At 42.7% G+C, this 19,252-nt stretch overlaps 1 protein-coding gene and 1 long non-coding RNA gene across 2 annotated transcripts in view; one reads left to right on the plus strand and one right to left on the minus strand.

Moving 5' to 3' along the window:
* The window catches only part of PSD3 (pleckstrin and Sec7 domain containing 3), a 115,578-nt gene that overhangs the window by 92,734 nt on the left and 3,592 nt on the right, over positions 1 to 19,252 (minus strand). Inside the window, exon 2 of the mRNA XM_066568969.1 lies at positions 10,467 to 10,575. Coding sequence (XP_066425066.1) covers positions 10,467 to 10,575 — 109 coding nt within the window. The remainder of the gene's footprint in view (positions 1 to 10,466; positions 10,576 to 19,252) is intronic.
* On the plus strand, positions 777 to 17,175 carry LOC136568784 (uncharacterized). The gene is made up of 2 exons (XR_010785278.1): positions 777 to 912; positions 14,745 to 17,175. It is a non-coding gene; the product is annotated as an uncharacterized lncRNA (long non-coding RNA).

The following is a 19,252-nucleotide window of genomic DNA, read 5'->3' on the forward strand; positions in this document are numbered from 1 at the left end:
GGCCAGGCTCGTCTCTGCTATTTGCTATCTTAGCTTCTGAACCAACACGAGGGAAACAGAGGGGGCCTTATTTCTTGTGGTGAATGCTAAATGCTCTGCTGTGCGTCCCCATCTGCCACCGACAGCCACTGCTGACAGTGGAAAGAAATCTTGAGCAAGTTTCTGATTTACTTCTCCTCCTGAACTTCACAGTCTGGCAAGCCCATCAGACTCCAGAAGAGGTACACCTACAGACCACATACCTGTACATGCAGGAACAGAGAGGTGTCCAAAGGGAGAGAGAGTACTTAGATGTATTCCCCTCTGCCACACCTGCAAGCTGTGCTCCATCTGAGCAAGAGAGTAGCACTATCACAGTAGAAATGTAATGCCCTTTATGAAGTGACATGTCAGCAGCTGTCCTCTGGACAGACTGCTGCCGCTGCTGTTGCTGCTGTATGCAAGCACAAGTCAGTGGGATTCTTGCCTTCATGCAGGAATATTGCCTAATTCTCCATCTGATTGAAAAAACTTCCTATATGACATGAAAGCAGGGTTCTGTCACCATTATGTTAGGTACCACCATGCACATGACTGCCAAGGTCTCTATTTCCTGAAGTAAACCATGACCAATCCGCGACTCTCTCCCAAAATTGCAAAGCCTTCCCCTTGCCTCAGAGAGCTATTTCAGGTACAAGAGCTTAGGGGAGCTTGAGCTCTTTAAGGGAAACTCCTCCCTTATTCCCATCCACCACCACAGCATCATGTCTTGCTGCAGCTACTGGCATATCCTGTCTAACCCCATCCCCCAATATGACTGCATTACAAACAAGGATAGAAAGAAAACAACAAAATTTAAGGACTGCACTGAAGATGCGCAGGGAAAAAAAATACCCATCATCAAACAAACAAAGAAAGGACACACACTTTCAGGTAACACAAATTTCTACTTTGCATTGAAGGTGGCTTCTTTCAACAAATGAAAAAAAGAAAAAAAAAAATAAATAAATGGATAGGGGAAAAGCTGAAATAGAAAGGGGGTGAGTGACTAGAAAACTGAGACCGGGCAAATATAACCTAATAGCATTTGGCAGTCTTTCTGATGACTAGACGTTGAAAGAATTAATGACTTAAATCAGGCATAGATATGATATTTCATAGGTAAATAACCATTCCATGTCAAGCAAACTTGTCTACAGCATAATAAAAGGAAATTCTAGGAAGCAAAACACAAGTTAAAAGCATAGACAGACATTTTGTTTACAGGTACATTTTAAAAAAGAATGGTGTGAGTGTCTCTCTCTATACAGTATATATATATATTATACAGCTCGAGAAATTAGATATATTTGCTTGAACAGTCTCCTTACTCACAGAGGTTACTGTAGCTCCAGCAGTTACCCATTGGTCAAAGAAATAAAATGCAAAGATCATCAATTTATCTATAGCGATACCAGCTAATTCAATTGCTGCTGTTCTAGTCAACTGGAATCAAAATAGTTTCAAATTTCCTGGCAGCTGCTGCCCTGCACTGCACACAATGATGTAAATGGATGCTTTCTGAGTATTATGAAACTGATGGGGGAACTGCAGTCTCATTCAGTCTATCGCAGGAGCTAAGGAGTCCACCTTGGCAGCTTGCAGGGGGAAAAAAAAATTTCCTCCAGCAAGGCTGCCTGACGGCATGCCAGGGATACGTCTGTGCTTAGCTGCCGTTTTTGTAACTGCGTCCATAAGGGGAGAATCGGACAGAATGGCGATGCTGAGAGTCATGTGCTGGTTTCGGAATGCAGGATGCTTTATGGCATTTCAGCATTAGTGAGCTGGAAGCATTCACTAAGCAGCCCAGTCATCCTGCATTTTATGTCTCTGCAGCTCCTTGTGCAGATCACAAGTAGCACGTGGGTGAGCCTGCATGCAGCATCATATCAGTTACCCTTTCCTGATATTCCTGCCACCATTTGTAAAAGGCAAATTAGGGCAAGTAAAAAACAATGTATGCATTAAGATGAGACAAATCTCTAGGTCACAGAGCTTAATGAACAAATCACAGGATTTATGGTATTGTATCACTACTGCAGCCTGCCAGAGAGGAGGGTTACACACATCTCCCTGTCCTGCACTGCATCGTGTTACATCTTCTACAGTCACTAAAACTATTCCAATTGATAAAGCAGCCTGCTCCTGCTGAGATGGAGCAGCCATCCCCTATAAAAGGGGAGGGATGCTGCATAGCCTCTGGCAGCCTCGTGCAGCAGCCCCTTTTCCAAATGATGTCATTCTCCATGCTGCAATAGGTCCTGCCTGGCCAGAGTACCCAAAGCCAGGGGATTAACATAATGCAAACACGGGGCTTTTGTAACTGGACTGCAAACATCCACACTGGACTGAGTGCAGGATTTTCTGCAGCTTGCAGACACTCCAGGCTTTTGGGCAGTTTGCTTACTCCAAAAAGGAGAAGCGGAGCCAGGTCTTCATCCCATTGAAAGTTACAGCAGCATTATGTAAAAACAACAGTTTGGTGGAAATGGGGAAGCTGAGTAAAAGTGAGAGGCAGAGGGAAGAGGTTGGGGAGAGTTGCCTAGAAATAAATCCTGGTGAAATGCCTCTGTGCCTTAGCAAACATGCAGGGAAGAGAAAGGGGAATAGAGGTATGGCAGAGCCCTCGCAGGAAAATTGACCGTCTTGGCTGAGATCCCTCACCCCAAAAAGAGACAACCAGAGGGACTCCCTGCTGTGGTCACTGGGAAGTTTGGCACAGGGGCCAACATCAGGCACAGGCTGTATGTTCTTTGCAGTCCATGCTTGAACAGCCACACAGTGTGTGAAAGCCAGAGGCTCAGGGTTACCCAGAAATTAAACTAATTTGTTCAGGGAAAAAAATAATCTCCTGCATGCATAGAGGGGCAGTATGTTCCTCAGGAAATTGTATACCCACAGCTTCCGGCATACTGGAAGAGATTCACAAAAAGATACAGCCCACCACTGCTCTTGTGTAGTTCCCTAAATTCTGGGGGTTTTGGGCTACCAGAGACAGTGCTAGATGAAACTTCAGTCTGACGTAGGACAACCATGCCCATACTCGGTAAATCTGTGATGAATCTCTACTAGCCAGTGCTGGAGTCTGGTAGGATATGATGATGCTAAGTTGTCACTGGTTTGGAAAAGAGTGAGAAAAGCCACTAGGATAAGAACATAAATCCTGTGCATTTAGAAAGCAATGACCATTTATAAAGCATGTAAAATACATGGGTCACTTTGTGCCTCTTTGAGAGTTTGTTTGTATTCTTTTTTTACAACTGCACAAGTCCTAGCCCTATTCCTGATGGAAAGCTTTATGAAAGCAATACTGTGACTTGGCTGCATATTTTTCCCCACAGATTTTAACTAATTCCCAGTGGTAAACAGGGTTTGGGACCACCTGCATAACCCCAACTGCACTGAATTAAGTGTCCTCCAAAGAGCCCTGTACCTTTCCCCTGGTTGCAAGAAGGATGGCACCTTGCTGCAGTCACTCACAGGCCTACAGAGAGCTCAAAACAGGACCAAGTCCAAAACTAACATGCAGCACGTGCTGAGAGGATTTAGTGTGAGGGATTATCCACTACAAATTGCTGTATGGGCCACAGATGGTCAGTGAGATAGCTCAGTCCCAAGAGTCATTACCCTGGAAAGCAAAATGGTAGAGTGGAACAGCTGCTAGCATGAGTAGGAACAGGAGGGAAAATACAAAGGGAATATCTGGACTCCTTATCCTGACATAAAAGTGCAAGTGGGTCTTAGAATAATTAATGCCCTTTTCTTCTTTGAAGTTCCACACTCTGGAATTATATGGCTGTGAGAATCTCAAGTTTTCATTTCATTTTATTATGTTTGGAGAAGTCTGAAACCCAATATGTAAACAACAGATCCAAAAAGAATCTGAATTTTCTATTTTTCTGCTGCTGTGATTTAGAAAGGAAGTAGCTAACAGATTTTCTAAGTGTAGATACACACAGTAATTAGCAAGAATTACTTTAAAAGCTCTGTAAGAGCCTTCACCTGAAGAAAAAACTTCTGAAGCAGTGACAACTCACAGCTGTTTTGACACTTTCAGCATCTACAATGACTTTACAACCTCTCTAAATTCACTTATAATTAATGTTATATATTTTAAATACTGTATTTTTCAATAATCCTCTCAAAACCCTTGGAAAGTTGCTTTGAGTGAGCAAAAACGGCTTTAAAAATCCATCACTTGTAAGCACAGATCTCAGAAACTCTGGATTTCTGTAGATCCAGAAACAAGGCACACCTGCAGAAAAGGATGTCCTTTACTACTTTTCAGAGTTTGGGACCAATTAACCAATCTGAGAGGAGTCTTGCTAGGCAGTTCTTAAAGCACCCTAGGAGATGGATCTCAAGTTATGTGCCCAGCTAAAACAAAAATAGGGCACAGAGGGATGTGTGTATCTCCCAGGCTCCAAGTGTTGTTGCTAAAGGTGCTGTTGGACATTGCATAGTAACTTTTCAGCAGGCTCTCACAGCGAATGAGACTCCCTTCCTCCCGACATTGGGCAGAGTTAAATAAACAACACAGGGATCTATGGCAGAAGGTACCTGTTAAAGCAGGAACTGTGACAGGAAAAATACATGCTGTACTCTGTGTTACACTCTTTCAGTCCAATACCAGGCCAGAGCTGCACCTACCCATATAATTTTATTTAAATGTCTTCTCTGTGTGCATATCAACAGCAAGTTAACATGCATCATTTCCTTCAGAAAGCTTCAGAAATGAAGCAAGGCTACAGCACAGTAGAGGGTTTGTGTTGGTGTGCTGCAGATCTCGCCAGATGATGGGGCTGAGGCCAAGGAGAGGAGGCAATGGTGGTGACAGGTAAAAATGCATCTGTGTCCCACTGTGCCTATAACAAGCTAAATCAGCTGGCTGAGTCTCTCCTGTTGTGCTCACTGATCTGGATGTCCCATTTTCTGTCTGCCTGATGGAAGGGCATGACCTGACTGTCTCCAGGACGGTGTTGCTGAGTCCTGCCAGCTTCAGCCGAATTCAGCCTGTGCCAGGTGTACTCAGAGCATCTGATGTGGCCAGATGCTGACAGATTGCCAGCACCACCAGGTCCACAAATATTTGTGTGCTCATATCAGCATGGCTCTCAGCTTCAGCCAAAAGAACACAGACAGGGAGACATCTACTGCCTTAACTCTGGCATTTCCTAACTTCTGAGTGCTTAATTCTGCACCTTTAAAAAACAATAAACAAACAGTACATGTTTTAATGATTATTTGTACTAAACTCTTGGCCTCAAACAACTCTGTTGTTTAGAAACTTGAGGATGTGGTAATCTCCTCCCTACAGCTGTAGGCTATGATAACTTGATCTATCCAGCTTTCAAGTGGAGGTCACAAGACATTCTATTTCCTCCTGTGGAGCAAGGGACTTAGGATAATGCCTTGTGCCCCTTTTAGTTTTCCTGCTCCTTGGACTGGAAACCCATATATACATCACACCACACCTGACAGCTCCAGAGCATGCCTCAGCTTCTTCCAGTCCCAGGAAGCAGGACTAAGAAATTCAGGGGAGATAGCAAGACAGTTCCACCACTCCACCTCTGCAGCCAAGATGCAGAGCACAATGGAACTTGTCCTTCTGCACCAGCATTTATTTTTCCATGTGCTCTTCAGAGCATCCAAAATGATCTGCTTTACTCCATGTTGGAGTGAAAGAGGAGTACTCAGCGTGGCCAGCAAACATGCTGGTGCCAAAGAGGTAATCACTTCCTACAGTGCACAAACTCAAGTGGAAAAGTACCTTCCAATACAGTACCTCTGGAAACTTAAATTTAAAAAGCTAACCTTCTTTTTGCATCATTGCCAATCAGCAATGCCAAACATTGGGGATATTTATGAGAAAATTACTGATTACACACTATGGTTTTAAAAATCCTGCAGGACTTCTGTATGTCAGAAAATGCAGTGGGACACTAGAAACAACAACAAGCTGATAAAGTCAAATATGCACAACAGGATGATGGACTTTTAATTATGTGGGAGAGGGGTACCACAGCTCTGAGCTTTCTGTATTCCAGCCTTGTGCGTGCTCCTGGTGAACACTGCAGGACATCTGATGCGCCAATCCTTCACCGTAATTAAGCAAAATTAATGTGAAAATCAGGCAGTCCTCCAACCCTCAGAAAATGCAGTTTTGCACTTCTTAAGGAAAACATAGCTGCAGAGGAAGATACCAGACCGGGGAGCCTAGACTTTCAGGATTGCCTAGAGATGGAAAGAGCAAGAGATGAAAATATAGCAAAGGTGGTGCCTCAAAATGGAAAACAACAGGGTTGGAGCACTGGGCAAGACTACAGTCAGCAGTCTGGGCTATCATGAGAATAATGTAATAATGAGTGCGTGTGGTCTAAGGGCAGTTCCTGCAGGGAGGACCAGGAAGGTGACATTTCCATGCAATGTGAGGGGGATGCAGCAGAGCTGGACATGTGTGCCTTGAAGTAACAGAGCAAACAAGTCAGATAGAATGTATGTCAGTGATGCTCACTTTACACAAAGATACTGGGATCATTTTCTTAAAGATGTTTAAATCAGAAACATAAGAACCCTGAAAAGGCTTTACCTTTACAAAATAGCAGCCATTGTGTTCTTCCTTTGCTCTTGAAAAACAGTACTAGACATTCTAAAGCAATCATTTCTTCGATTGCAGTTCAGGAACAGGTATGTTACATGGGTCAAAGTATGTGTTTGATTTTCTTTCACGTGTCAGATCTGGCACTGTTTGACCCCTTGCAATGGTGATTCAGCGCACATTGCCAGAAGAAAATAAGCCCTTTTTTTAGAATTGTTCTTTTGGCATTATTTTGGGGGGGTCTGTTACAGTTTTTGCTGGCTTAAGCTTGCTAAGTACACAGATGAGCACAAGCACTAGTATGAGACAATCGGTGGCAGTGTGTGTCTGGGACCATCTCTTGGCAGAAGCAAGATGTTAAATGAGCTCAGTTGCCTCATGACACCTCACTGAACACAAAACAGCAAGTGACAGGCTTTCCAAAAAGATATTTGTTTCACCAGGAATGCAAAACCAAGCTTCTTCCAGCAGCTGTTGGGAAAGACCAGATTTGCATAGCAACACAGGCAGTATTTGTACAGAGCCTTTTTGTGAAGGACGAGATTAAACCTCTGGTACACAGGAGGGATGAAAGCTTTCTCCTTTCAGAAGCATCAGAGAAAAGACTGTTTATTAATCTTAAGAAGCTATGTTCTTCCTAACAACAGTCTTGGATTTATTTTCTCATATAACAGGAATTATGGGGTATTTGGCCTTCATGTTTATTTAAGGAATTATTTTGTAGTATCCCCCCCTTTTTTTCCTCAAGGAATCACTTTTAAGACTAAAAAAAAAAAAAAATTCATGTGCCCATAACTTTTTTTTTCTTTTTGGTATTTAAATGTATTAACAGCAAAGTCATAAAAATCAGACCTGTAGCACAGCCAAGCCTGAAGAAAGTCTGCTCAATAGAGATCACTGTTTCCACGGCAGTTTCCAGAGAAGGAATGTATGTTTCCACATACAACAAGCAGCCTTTTATGTCAGTGAGTCTGAGAAGACGTCTTGTCCAACCCAGCTAAATTCAGTTTCTAAAAAACATTTTCTTTTGCTGGAAGGCAGAAGGCTGGGGTTTTGCCAAGGAAGGTGGCCAGGCTGTACAGGGCCACGTGTACAAGTGTGGTGCATCCTCCCCGCTCCCCCAGTGGGAGGGGTCTGCAGGGAAATGCATGGTCTTGAACCCTTTCACAACAGGAGGGTCACAGGGGGCTTGGACCTGCTTCTGCTCCGAGTAATGCATGCAGGGCAGGAGGATGGGAAATGGACAAGAGAGGAGAGGACCCAGACAAGAGGCATCATGCATTAAAGTCAAGAGCGTATTAGGGCATCAGTGATCGCAAATATCCCAGATAAAATCAGACTGAAGACAGCAAAGGAAAATGTTTTATATGTGACAGCTTTATTAGCATTTGAATATCGTTGATGAAACATCTCTTCTAAAGCCATTTAACTGTTTATTTTCCCCCCCTCTCATTTTCTCATCTGAAAATGACCAGCAGCTTCAACCTGGAAGGTAAAAATCAGCACAGAGCTTATTAACAAAAGCTGCCATCTCTCCCACCTGGGTAAACAGAAGTGTTTGCCACAGTCGCCCTCAATTATTGCTCTTTCTTTGTGAATTGGCTTGTCTGATTCAAGTGTTTTAGTACTTAGTCAAGACATGTTTATCCTCAGCAGCAGTAACGTGGCTGTGGCTGAAAGGGAAAGTATAAACCAGAAGGCAGAAGTAATTAAGCTGTTCAGCAGCTTACATGCTACGTTCCATTTCTGAGGCCAGCCATGGCATGGGTCAACTGCATTAGGTTAGATAAATTAAAGTTCAGCCTAACTGCCCACAGTGACAAGTTGTTCTCTTGATCAAGTTTAAACACCAACACTTCTCCTGGCCCTGCCCCTGTCACTCATTTGCTTGAAATATTTCATACTTTGACCCCTAAAAAGCATGTCTTTTTTCTTTTAAAGGAAACTTCAGAAAGTAGCATGTTTATTTGGATTTTTGGTGGTGTTTTCTCCATTCCCATCTAATAGGGAGAAGAACAGAAAGACTTTCAAGCATAGCTGCTTCCCCCAAAAGCATATGTATGACATATTTGATATATATCAAAAAAAAAAAAAACATTATTTGATGTACAAAAGCCCTGAGTTTGTACTACTGTCCCCTCAGTCACCCTGTCCTCATTCACCTCCAGTAAATAAGCAGTTAAAAGCTGGAGAAAAAACTAGAAGGGGCAGAACCACTATCATTTATCCATGGCCGTCAAACAACCTGAAGAGGAGGAGGAGGAGGATGCATTTGTCTGTGGCATCATGAGGCCAGTCTGGGTAAGCACAATGTCACCCAGTTTTTGGGTACAATTCGCAAACATTGTATGTTAACCACTGTTAAATATTCACAAACCCTCCTGTCAGGGTCCCTTGAAATAACTCCCATTTTGCTAATTGTTAGCTCCTAATGGTAGTTTCTCATTAATAAAGGAACAGGAGGAGATCTGGAAACAAGGCAAGAAGGAGATCCAGAAAAAAGGCAAGAAGCACAGGAAAAATACAGAGAATTAGGCATAGAAGTCAATATATCTGGCTTACTCTTTGCTACCCTTTATTTTAGAGCTCAGTACTTAGCTTGGAATACCCATCATATTTGATAATTGTTTTGGCTGGTAATAACAATAGATTCACTTGGATTTATTAGACACAGCATACTTTATTTAATACCAATCTCTGGATTTGTACCAATGCCTGCTGACAGTGCTCTCACACTGTGTCTTTCCAAGCAAGAAATGAGGTCATCATGATTCATGTAATAAACTCATACACATTTTGTGGCAATTTGAAAGAGTTTTTAAAATTCCTAAATGAGGTCCTTTTGGTTTGGGTTTTTTTGAGGGTTTTTTTCTCTTTTTGGAAATTTGGATTTTTTTCCACTTTGCAATTAGGATTTCCCAGGTGGATGACCAAACTTTAAAAAAGCCAAGAAGAAACTCAAGTTCTGCTTTATTATTACTTTATAAAATCCAGGAAGAAACTCAAGTTCTGCTTTATTATTTTTTTTTTCCTTACTAAAGTTGAGGAACATACACAGTTTTTTTCTGAGCAAAGTGCTGTCCTTTTCTAGCAAGAAGGGAGTCTTCCTTAATTAAGTGACATTCCAGAAAGTTTGCAATTAGAAAGGATCAAGGTACACAGAGAACAGCCTGAGGAAATGCTTTTTCAAAGAGGGCAGGGCTTGTTGATAATTTTGACAAGGCAAGAGGAATAGCTACAATAATTACATTTCTTTTCTTCTAAGCTTGGGCTCTTAAAAGGTAGAAAATGCCCTATATTTACAAGAAGACAACAGGAATAAGACAGATCCTTAGATATAACATTAGATATTATGGAAGCACCTGGACTTCTGGAATCACTGACTACAGAGTGCAGAGCAGTTTGGGTACCAGTCAAGTATCTGAATTAAAATCTTACCTACCTCTACTTGTAGAAAGACCACAAAGTGCATTTCTGGAAGGATCTCCAGACAGAAATGGCCATGCTTCAGCATGTGCAATTGCAGAACTCATGGCTGATCAACTCCACTGCAGAGAAGTGCAGGGACTCCCTCCACCAATGTGCCTTTAGCACGTGAGTCCCTGCTGTAACATCATAGTGGCCCACATGAGCCACTAGAAAGGCAGGGGTGTAAGAGAGGGAACCACTGTCATTTTCTGGGGCCAAACCAGCAGGATCCGGTACTTGCAAGGGGCAGCATAGCACAGTGAGTGAGCCTCATGGGGTCATTAAAGGAGAAGCTTCTGCAAAACTTTCCTGAGTGGCTTAAGAGATTTTTTTTTTTTTTTTTTTTTTTTTTTTGCACACGGTAGTAATAAATAGAACTTACCCATTCCTGAAGGCTTCTCTTCTTCCAAGCCAAATAAAAATTCATATTTGGCCTTGGCAACATTCTGGGCATGAGCTGATATGTCATTATCCCGCACAAGTGCTTCTGCCTAGAGTAAAAATAAACAAAGCTTATATACCTTTTAGTGAAAAAACAGCAGAAGGAACATGAAATCCCTTCAGGCAGCATTTTTAAAGTATTCATTTCACTCTGTCACCACCAAGATCATCCAGAGTAGACATGGGCCAACTCAGAGCACTTTTGAAGAGCTCACCCCTCTGTCACTGAACCCAACAATTTCGGTATTAAGAACAAAAACCTAACAGAGATGTGAGAGCACCCAACCACTCTTTACACACTCTTTAGCCAGCTTACCCACTGAAAGGCCAGCAGCACTGGCCAACTAGCTCAATAATATTGGTTAGAGTTAAAAATATCAAGGGAATAGTATCAGAAATAGCAAATTTGAGTATGTAGGTCATAAACTGGAACCCATGGGAAAACCATAAATGGGGCAGGCTGTCTCTTTGAAAAGATAGTGGGGTAGAGAAAGGGAGGAGCAAGGACTACAACAAGGATGATTAAAAAGGGGGAGAAGGATAAGGTATGCAAACATGTACTTAGGCAGGAGTACTGTCTAAGGGGCCCTGTTGGGCAGCCCATGCATGACCACAACTGTGTAGGTCAGGACTAGAGCCCAGCTTGGTTTTACAACCACACCGCACAAGTCAAACCTGCTTATCCAGCCAGGAGGCAGGGAGGGGACACAGGGTGGTGAGCCCAGTGAGCAGGGGAACACCTGGAAGGGTGAATGGACAGACAGATTGAGCAACCTGATCTACCCAAGTCTGGTGCCCCCAGCACCTTCCCACTGCTCCTTTCTTGTAAGAAACAGAGTAAAGGACCTTGACAGAGTAAAGGTCCAGTTTCTCAAAAGAGAGAAAGGCTACAGGACTAAGATCAAAATACTTTTTTGAACAGGTAGGGACAAAACAAATCTCTAAGATAAAGCACACACCAGCAATAAACTGCAGTGCAAAAACTATCTAGAGTTAGCATTAAGTTTCTTCCCAGCTGGACAAGACAGAGCCCGTATTCTTCTGTTTGAAGTGACAGATAAAATAAATCACTAACTCTAAAAATTCTTCAGTAAACTTTATATTCATATGAGGCGGTCAATTGCTGTGGCATAGCAAGCCATGGCATGGTTTACATTGGTGAAAGCATTAGCTTATGAAAACACTCTTTAAAAAACAAAGTTAAATGGAACATTCTGCCCCCAGGACAACAACAACTTTTATGCATTTCTATCAAATAGCTCAGGATAAGCATCAGATACCAGCAGAAATTCAAAGTACAAGGGACACATGATTCACAGGAACACATAGTCACAGCTCTTTAATCAGAGATGGATGGAATCACAAATTCATATATTTCTCCTAGGCCATCTGTCCAACAATTGTATTTTCTCCAAAGAGCACACTGACAAATAGTTAGCTTGCCCTATGCCCTAGAATGGTTTTGCTCCAGGTTTCCTCTGGCCTTTTACACCCATTTCTTCTCCTACCTTTCTGCACTGTGCCAGTTCTGCAAGATTTAGTACAAACACCACTCTGCCCTAAGTCGATAGCAGATGTTACACAGCAGTCTTGGACTAATTTATTTACCATTCACTAGACATTCACTAGTCCAACTACTCAGTACTAGGGCTTCCAGTATGTTGATATATATGCTAACTCCAGTCTACCCAATCCTTTGGTAAAGATGTGATGGAATAGATAAAGGGCTTACTATCACAAGCATGACAAAATGAGCTTGGAAGAAATCACCATGTCTGTCCTGGCTTTACAGACCTGCATTCATTCACTGGCACGGAGGCAGGAAGGGCTAGAAAAGGAATAGCTGGAGCCAGAGCACACAGGAGAAGGCTCTTTGTCTGCATCAGCTTAGACAGGAGTAGCTTACAGAGCCAGACAAAAATTCAGCCTACTCAGATGGATGTGAAGGGATGGGATTGCTTATAACTAGTTGGTGCCAAATCCCAGTGACAGATAAATGAAATGGAAAATAAAATTAACAGAACAGTCCAGTTCTTGAGCAGTAAGGAATTTCTCATCTATAACCCTCTGGGACACAGCTTCTCCATCCCTCAGCCTTGCTCTTTGAGATTTCACAGACATCTGCTACACTGAGCATCCCTGCCAGCAAACACTTGTTCCAAGGCTCTCTATTTGCCTGTACATTATTGTAAAGCAAAGAAGAAAACTCCAGTTCACAGCACCCTCTGCATCATCCAGTAACAGTCACAAGTAAATTGTAAAATTAATGGAGTTTCAGTGTATAGGCCATCATTTATCAGAGTTAAGTGCCTAAACTGAGGCTGCATGATCTTAGTCTTTGCATCTGAAAGGGGTAACTTGATTGTCAGAAGTCTCAACGCTGCTGATGAAAATTACAGATACTGGCTTGAGTATGGGAACAGCTGTATTTAACATCTATTTAGGTTGTCAGAGCACTAAAAGGATGTATAAAGAAAGTCCATATCCAGGCTTAAGGATAAGTTTATCATATTTCATCCAAACAAGACATGTTAAAAAAGAATGCAAGAGCAGGAAAGAATGAGGATGCTTTGAGGTCAGAGCTAGTTTTTAAGACTATTGCTTTACCAATGTCCAAGTCAAGAGACAACATGTGTTCTCCTTTCCTTCTTTCAATCTACCACTCACCCAAGCTTTGCAGGAGTCAAAATGCCTGAAACGAGGAGCCCAGAAATGGGCTGGACAAACATTCATGGTGCTTTCAAGCTGCATTAGCAAAGATTAAATACGATTAAGATTGAAAGGGATATGAAACTCCTGCTTAAGCCTTCTCTCTCAGCTGAAGGGCAAAGAAATCTGCATCCAGGTCAGCCATTTCATAATTGCTTCCCTCAGAGGGCTTTAACCACCACCTTTGAAGCATCTCATCTTTGTCACTACTGAAGAGGCACCAATCCCCTTAAATCAGCCCAGCTGTACATACATTTCTCATAAGCCATATACATATTATTTTTCAGTCCAGTGATGCTCTGGGCAGAGAGGCAGCAAGTTCCTACCCATTGGTGCATCACTCTTGCAGTGCTTTCTGCCTGTTTGAACATGTTTGATCAAGCCTACTTCTCTAGGTCATAGCTCTTGGCCAGGAGTTAGGAAGGCTGCATTTGCCTCTCAGTGAATTTTAGAAAACATTATGAGGCTGCATTAGTTTGCACTTGGCAGTCCTCACCCCTCAGACCTCCTGCCAACACACTGGACCAGTTTCTATTGACCTCACACAAGGCATTGGCATGGGTCAACAGAGGTCCCACCTTGCTGGCTTTCTGTTTCGTGCTTAGGGAGCAGAGAGATCTTAAGGATAAGGCTGTGGTGCTTGTGGTGGTTTCAAGCCAGCACAGGAATGAAGCTGCTGAATTTATGTCTCAGCACTGAACTGAACAGCAGCAGGATGCTAAGACCACAGGGTTCCTGCTTCTCCAGCAGGAGCTGCTGATAAGGACAGATAAGTCAGCCTAGCAAGAAGCACATACACTGCCTCTGCTCTGCTGTCTGGATGTGCGAATGAAGCAGCAGGTCAGTATCTGCAAGGAGAAACTATTCCCACAATTCACCCTTGAGAGGTGTCTTTTAACTCCCAATGAGAGCTGGTTGCTGCCTTTCCTGAAGCTCAGTTTCACTCTCTGGATGAATTTCATTTCAACTCATAAGCTCCCCTCAAACTGCCCTCCAAAAATCCCAGTGGTTTTTAGATAGGTATAGTGAGTCATAAAAAGCTGAAGAAAATGCTTCTCCTTTCTCCACAGAAGAAAAGCACCAAAGCATCCTCTTTTGACTTTCATGAGGTTCTGGTTGGGACCTTTTTTTGGGACCAACTGGTTTTGTCTTGGGGCCTTTTTTATCATACTGTCTTGGGGTGAACATTTCCTCCTAATTTGTCTCAAACCAAGACACATACCTACTTGTCAGAGAGCTTTAACTGAAGAATATCAAACTCTTGCTATCTCACCACCATTTTCAGCTGAGCTGACAGGAGAGCTGGGCTTTGTCTCAGAGGAAGGGGATAACACTGTCCACAGCTGCTCCGACAAGCAATGGGTCAGTGTGCACACAAAGAACCAGTGTGAACCCGTGCCTCTGAAGCATTCACGCTTAAGGTCATATATTTTCTTTGAAAATGTCTAATAAGGGGAATATTCAAAGAAGCAGATAATTAAATGGCAACTTCTAGTCTGGAATTTTTCAGATTCCCTGTGAGGACAGATGCTGTTAAGACAGACTAACTCCTTGCAGAAGACCTGGGAAAAAAAGTGCATGAGAAAAAGCAGAACAGGATGGGTGCTCAAGCAAGAGTCTTCAGGGAGCAAGAGTCAGCCAAAATTCTGGACAGCAAGAGACCACTCATCCTAAGGGAAAACATCAGCAGGAAGGGACCTAAGGACTACCCATGAAGAACTGCTGGCTGGGACAGAGAGGTGAAAGAGTCCTCAGGCATGTCTCCACAGCTAAGCCATATCAAGAGGAAGCCTCAGTTTTACGTGCTTTCATATGTGCACAGCTCTGTTTTCCAGAGCTTCCTGCCTTCCCTCTCAGCCATACCACCACTGGACGTCAGCTCCCTGTCAGCAGGCAACAGCCCCTACACTGGAGCGACTTTTGGAGGTTTCATTGAGGCTAGTGGGGAAATACTGCAGTATTGAGAGAAAGCAGAAAAATGCCTAGAAGAATGCCTGTAAATCACAGTCTACTACAGAGAACTTCATAGCCACACCTGGACCATTTCTAATCCCAGGCTATGCTTGGTCCATTATCATTGCTTCACCAACATCTCTAGCAGCAAAACACTCAATTGCCTGTCAGCAGCCTATCAAATACCCTGATACAGTGAGTTTATACTCTCAGCAGGAATGATCGACAGAAGGTTCCCACAGATTTTAAAATCTTCTCCAGCAAGTTGCAATGTCATGGGCAAGTCTTTACAGAATCCTGCATTGAGAGCTCTGCCTCTGCTGTCACATCATCCCTGAATGGCCAAAAGCTCAGCAAGCTTCACTGTTTTTGACAGGTCATACCAGTTGTTCTGAAAAGACTATGCCTGTTGAGTTTGTCTTAAATCACTTTCCTAAGTAACAGGATTAAATGCAGAAAGCTGGCATTAAAATAAACTTGCTAACTGGTAAAACCTAGTGCAACAACACCACAGGAAGAATGTGGGTGCTCACAATAAGACCACTGGGTAGGCAAGGGTTGTAGTGTTTAATTCCATGTGACCTCATAAACCATAGCTGTGTTTTCTTTATACCTCCCCACACTAATACACATTCACAATTCTTGAATTAAAGCATTAGTAAAATAATTAAAATTCAAAAGAATAGGAGCTTTGCATGCTTTAATCTCAGCTGGAGCTGCTAAAACTTAATGCTAGCCAAGGTTTTGAATGAGAAGAAATCTAAGCCTGGGTTTTAAACTAATTCCTAACTATCAGGAGTTGCAGGGAGATGTATAGAAAGCCAGAAGGTGGGGACGAAAGAATGGGCTTGTGTAAGAGCACTGCAAATAGCTGTTTTCCAGCAGAGAAGTCAGCCTTGTAAGACTTATCAGCTACAAGGTAATTGTAGAGATACAGCAGAGGTGCTTGCAGTGACAAGGGGTCTGAAAAAAACAAAGAAAAATTGGTAATTCAGCACCTTTTTTTTTTAATGCAACAGCCAGAAGACAACAGAAGAAGGTACTGGGAGTCAGCACCACACCAAAAAGGACATGGTTCCTGGTACAGTTTGTATTCAAAACCACCAACCACCTTGCAAAGCAATCTCACAGAAACCAAAATACTGAGGTACCTGACAAGGAGGGTGAACAAGCTCAAGGGATAAAAATCCCGAACAATATAGAAATCACATCCTTCTCATGAATCTCTAAGCTGACCTCTTCCTGGGCATCTGCTGACCTCCATGACTACATAGATGCTCCTGGGCTAAAGCAGCCTTGAATCCAAACCAGTGCAGAGAGTCACTATTACCTGCTCACAAGGCTCTGGCATGGCCATGGTCAGGGGAGACCTCACACTTAGTACCATCCAGCCAGATCCTCTTGAGTCCTCACCACAACACACTCCACAGCTTACCCCAGGGGTTCACCAAAAGGCACCAGGGCACTGCTATGCCATTATTCCGAGCACTACAGGGTTTGTTTACTATGAGCAGCCTCCCAGGAAGCAGCCAGGCTGGAGAGAGCAAAACTGAAAGGGTGCAGATACTATCAAAGCTGCTCTCCCTGCACAAAGGCAGACTTCACAGAAGTTCAGTGTCTAAAGAGAAGCTCATTCAGAAATGAAGCAAAAGACTTTCTGCTTAGAAAAAGACCTGAGAACAGTGACGAAAAAAACCTCAAATTAATGCCTTAGCAGCAGTATCAAGCAGGTAAAATTTGTTTCCAGTCTGGTCACCTTGTTTTAGACCTGCACTTGAGTTTTTCTCCCCTTAAAAAAATGTTTGCTTTGTTGTTTGGTTGAAGTTGTTAGGAAGCAGTCAGCTGTTCTACAGAATTAAATACTTTCTATTATGCAAAGGCTGACGCTGTCTGAGCTGTAACTGCATGGCTGTGAACAGCATATTAATTCAAAGTCTGTAGGATTACACTTTACCATTAAAGGTCACTCAGCATTTTCTATTTGTCAAGTCAGTGATTTTTGATGCATGCTGTATGGACCTTTGGATATCTACCCATTATTTCTAAGGTATGTGCAAGAATCAAAACAAGTCCTCTGAGAAGAAGACTTTAGCTCACTGCTTGAACCACTGTGTTCTTAGACATAACACACAAAGATGAAGAAAAACACCCAAAACTTTTATAAAGCCACAGTGCAAGTATATTCCTGAGTTATGTCAAAGTGCATTAGGGTGGGGTATGATTTAAGAAAAACTGTGCAAAGACAGCATCTTATATTCAGAGAATTCTGTGATGCATGCAGTAGACATCTTGCATTTACTGTTTTTGTTCAATCTGTTCCAGTATTTAGCAAACTGACAGACTGCTTCACTTCAGCAGGTAGTGGGCTTCCATCATCTTCAAGCACCTCAGATGGCAGGACAATGTTTAGACAGGCTACAGGTCTGCTGTACATGGATTTCTCCTCCATGGAAGCTAAAATTTGAATATACCTAAATGCCTCATGAGCCTCTCAGAAGTTAGTTCTGTTTCTCTTTAAGCAACTAAATTCTTTGCAAAACCCTAGCCAACATCTGCTGTCCCTTGAAACTTTACAGACAGCATCCTCTGCCATATGCTGTACATTCTTTATGTCCAGCTAAATATACACTGCTTTTATGAATGGAGGGACAGGGTATTGGGAGACCTCATCTTCATTTTTCAAATCGATGTTATAAACATAGTTTAAGGTAGTGTCCCCAAGTGATTAAAATATTTCATTTCAATGAATGGTTAAAAAAACCAAAAATCAAACCAACAAACAAACAAAAAAAAAAACACCCCACACCCAGCCATCAGACCTCTCCACACTGGAAGAATTAACATTTGCAAAAGTGTAAAAACCTACATTTTCTCTGTAGCAAGCACAAACTGTAGAACTACAACACAGCAACAGAGTATGCAAAAAAGGGGTACGCATTCTTAGACACAGCTTACTGATTCTGCATGATTATTTCATATCACATATTTAAATTAATTTTACAGCTTTCCCCTCAGCAGTTTTTTTCTGAGCCCTACCTAGATTTAAGAGAAGTTTTTTGAACAGAAATTTGACTGAAGTTTGATCTGAGCCATCTTATCTCTGGCACAATTAAGGCAGAAGTGAGAAAACACATCAACAAATTTCTCCTGAGCTGCAGGCACTGGGGGACTCAAAATATTGTTGCAAGACCAAATGCTTGCTAAGAAAGTGCACCTTAAGGACTGCCAACATTGTCAGGCAGCTATGGCTCCGCAAGTGGTCAGGAGCCAGCAGGCAGTTCCAGCTGTGGCAAGAAGGCAGAAGACATCAAAGATGTTACATCCCCCACAAGCAGCACAACACAGGCCAGCTGGCACTCTTGTCCCACTAGTGAGGAAGTTAATATCTCTTCTTTTTTCCTCATTAAGTCACAGCAAGTCCACAGACAAGACAGCTGATGACAATCAGAACTTGCTGGTACTAGAATTTGTTTCCTCTTGAGAACAGGGCTTCCCTGGGAAGCATTCTTCTGTTAGCACTGTTACGCAGATATATCCCAGGCCTAAGTGCATCTTGCCATCACACTTGGCATTCATTCAGCCTGGGAGATGCAGTTATTACTCAAATGACACTTCCCATTTGAAAACTGTTGTAAAAAAGTAATGAGTACACTTTAAGCCACCTCTTCCACTGTGTCATTCCACTCCAAGAAGAGAAAGCAAGGCCCATTCATGGCTTCTGCAAAAAGAGAGGCTTGTGTTATGTAATCTGTGCCATTAAGTTGTTTTCTTACTGCTCCCGAACTACTGCATCACAGTTTCAAGACAAGGGCCTCCTTTCAGTCATAGAATCATAAAATACGGAGTTGGAAGGGACCCCTAACAACCATCAAGTCCAACTCCTGGTCCTGTGCAAGACAGTCCTTTCACCAGGCAGCAGAAAGTTGCTGTGGCTATGACGTGACGTTCTCAGCAAGCATGGCAGTGACCGCTGTGTTTCTGCCCTGGCAGGCTATCCTCAGAAGCCAGCTCCAGCCTCGTTTCCTTTGGATTAGCCCAGAAATTGCAACACTGAAAATCTATGCA

This window comes from Molothrus aeneus, chromosome Z (assembly GCF_037042795.1).
Source record: "Molothrus aeneus isolate 106 chromosome Z, BPBGC_Maene_1.0, whole genome shotgun sequence".
Classification (NCBI taxonomy): Eukaryota; Metazoa; Chordata; class Aves; order Passeriformes; family Icteridae; genus Molothrus; species Molothrus aeneus.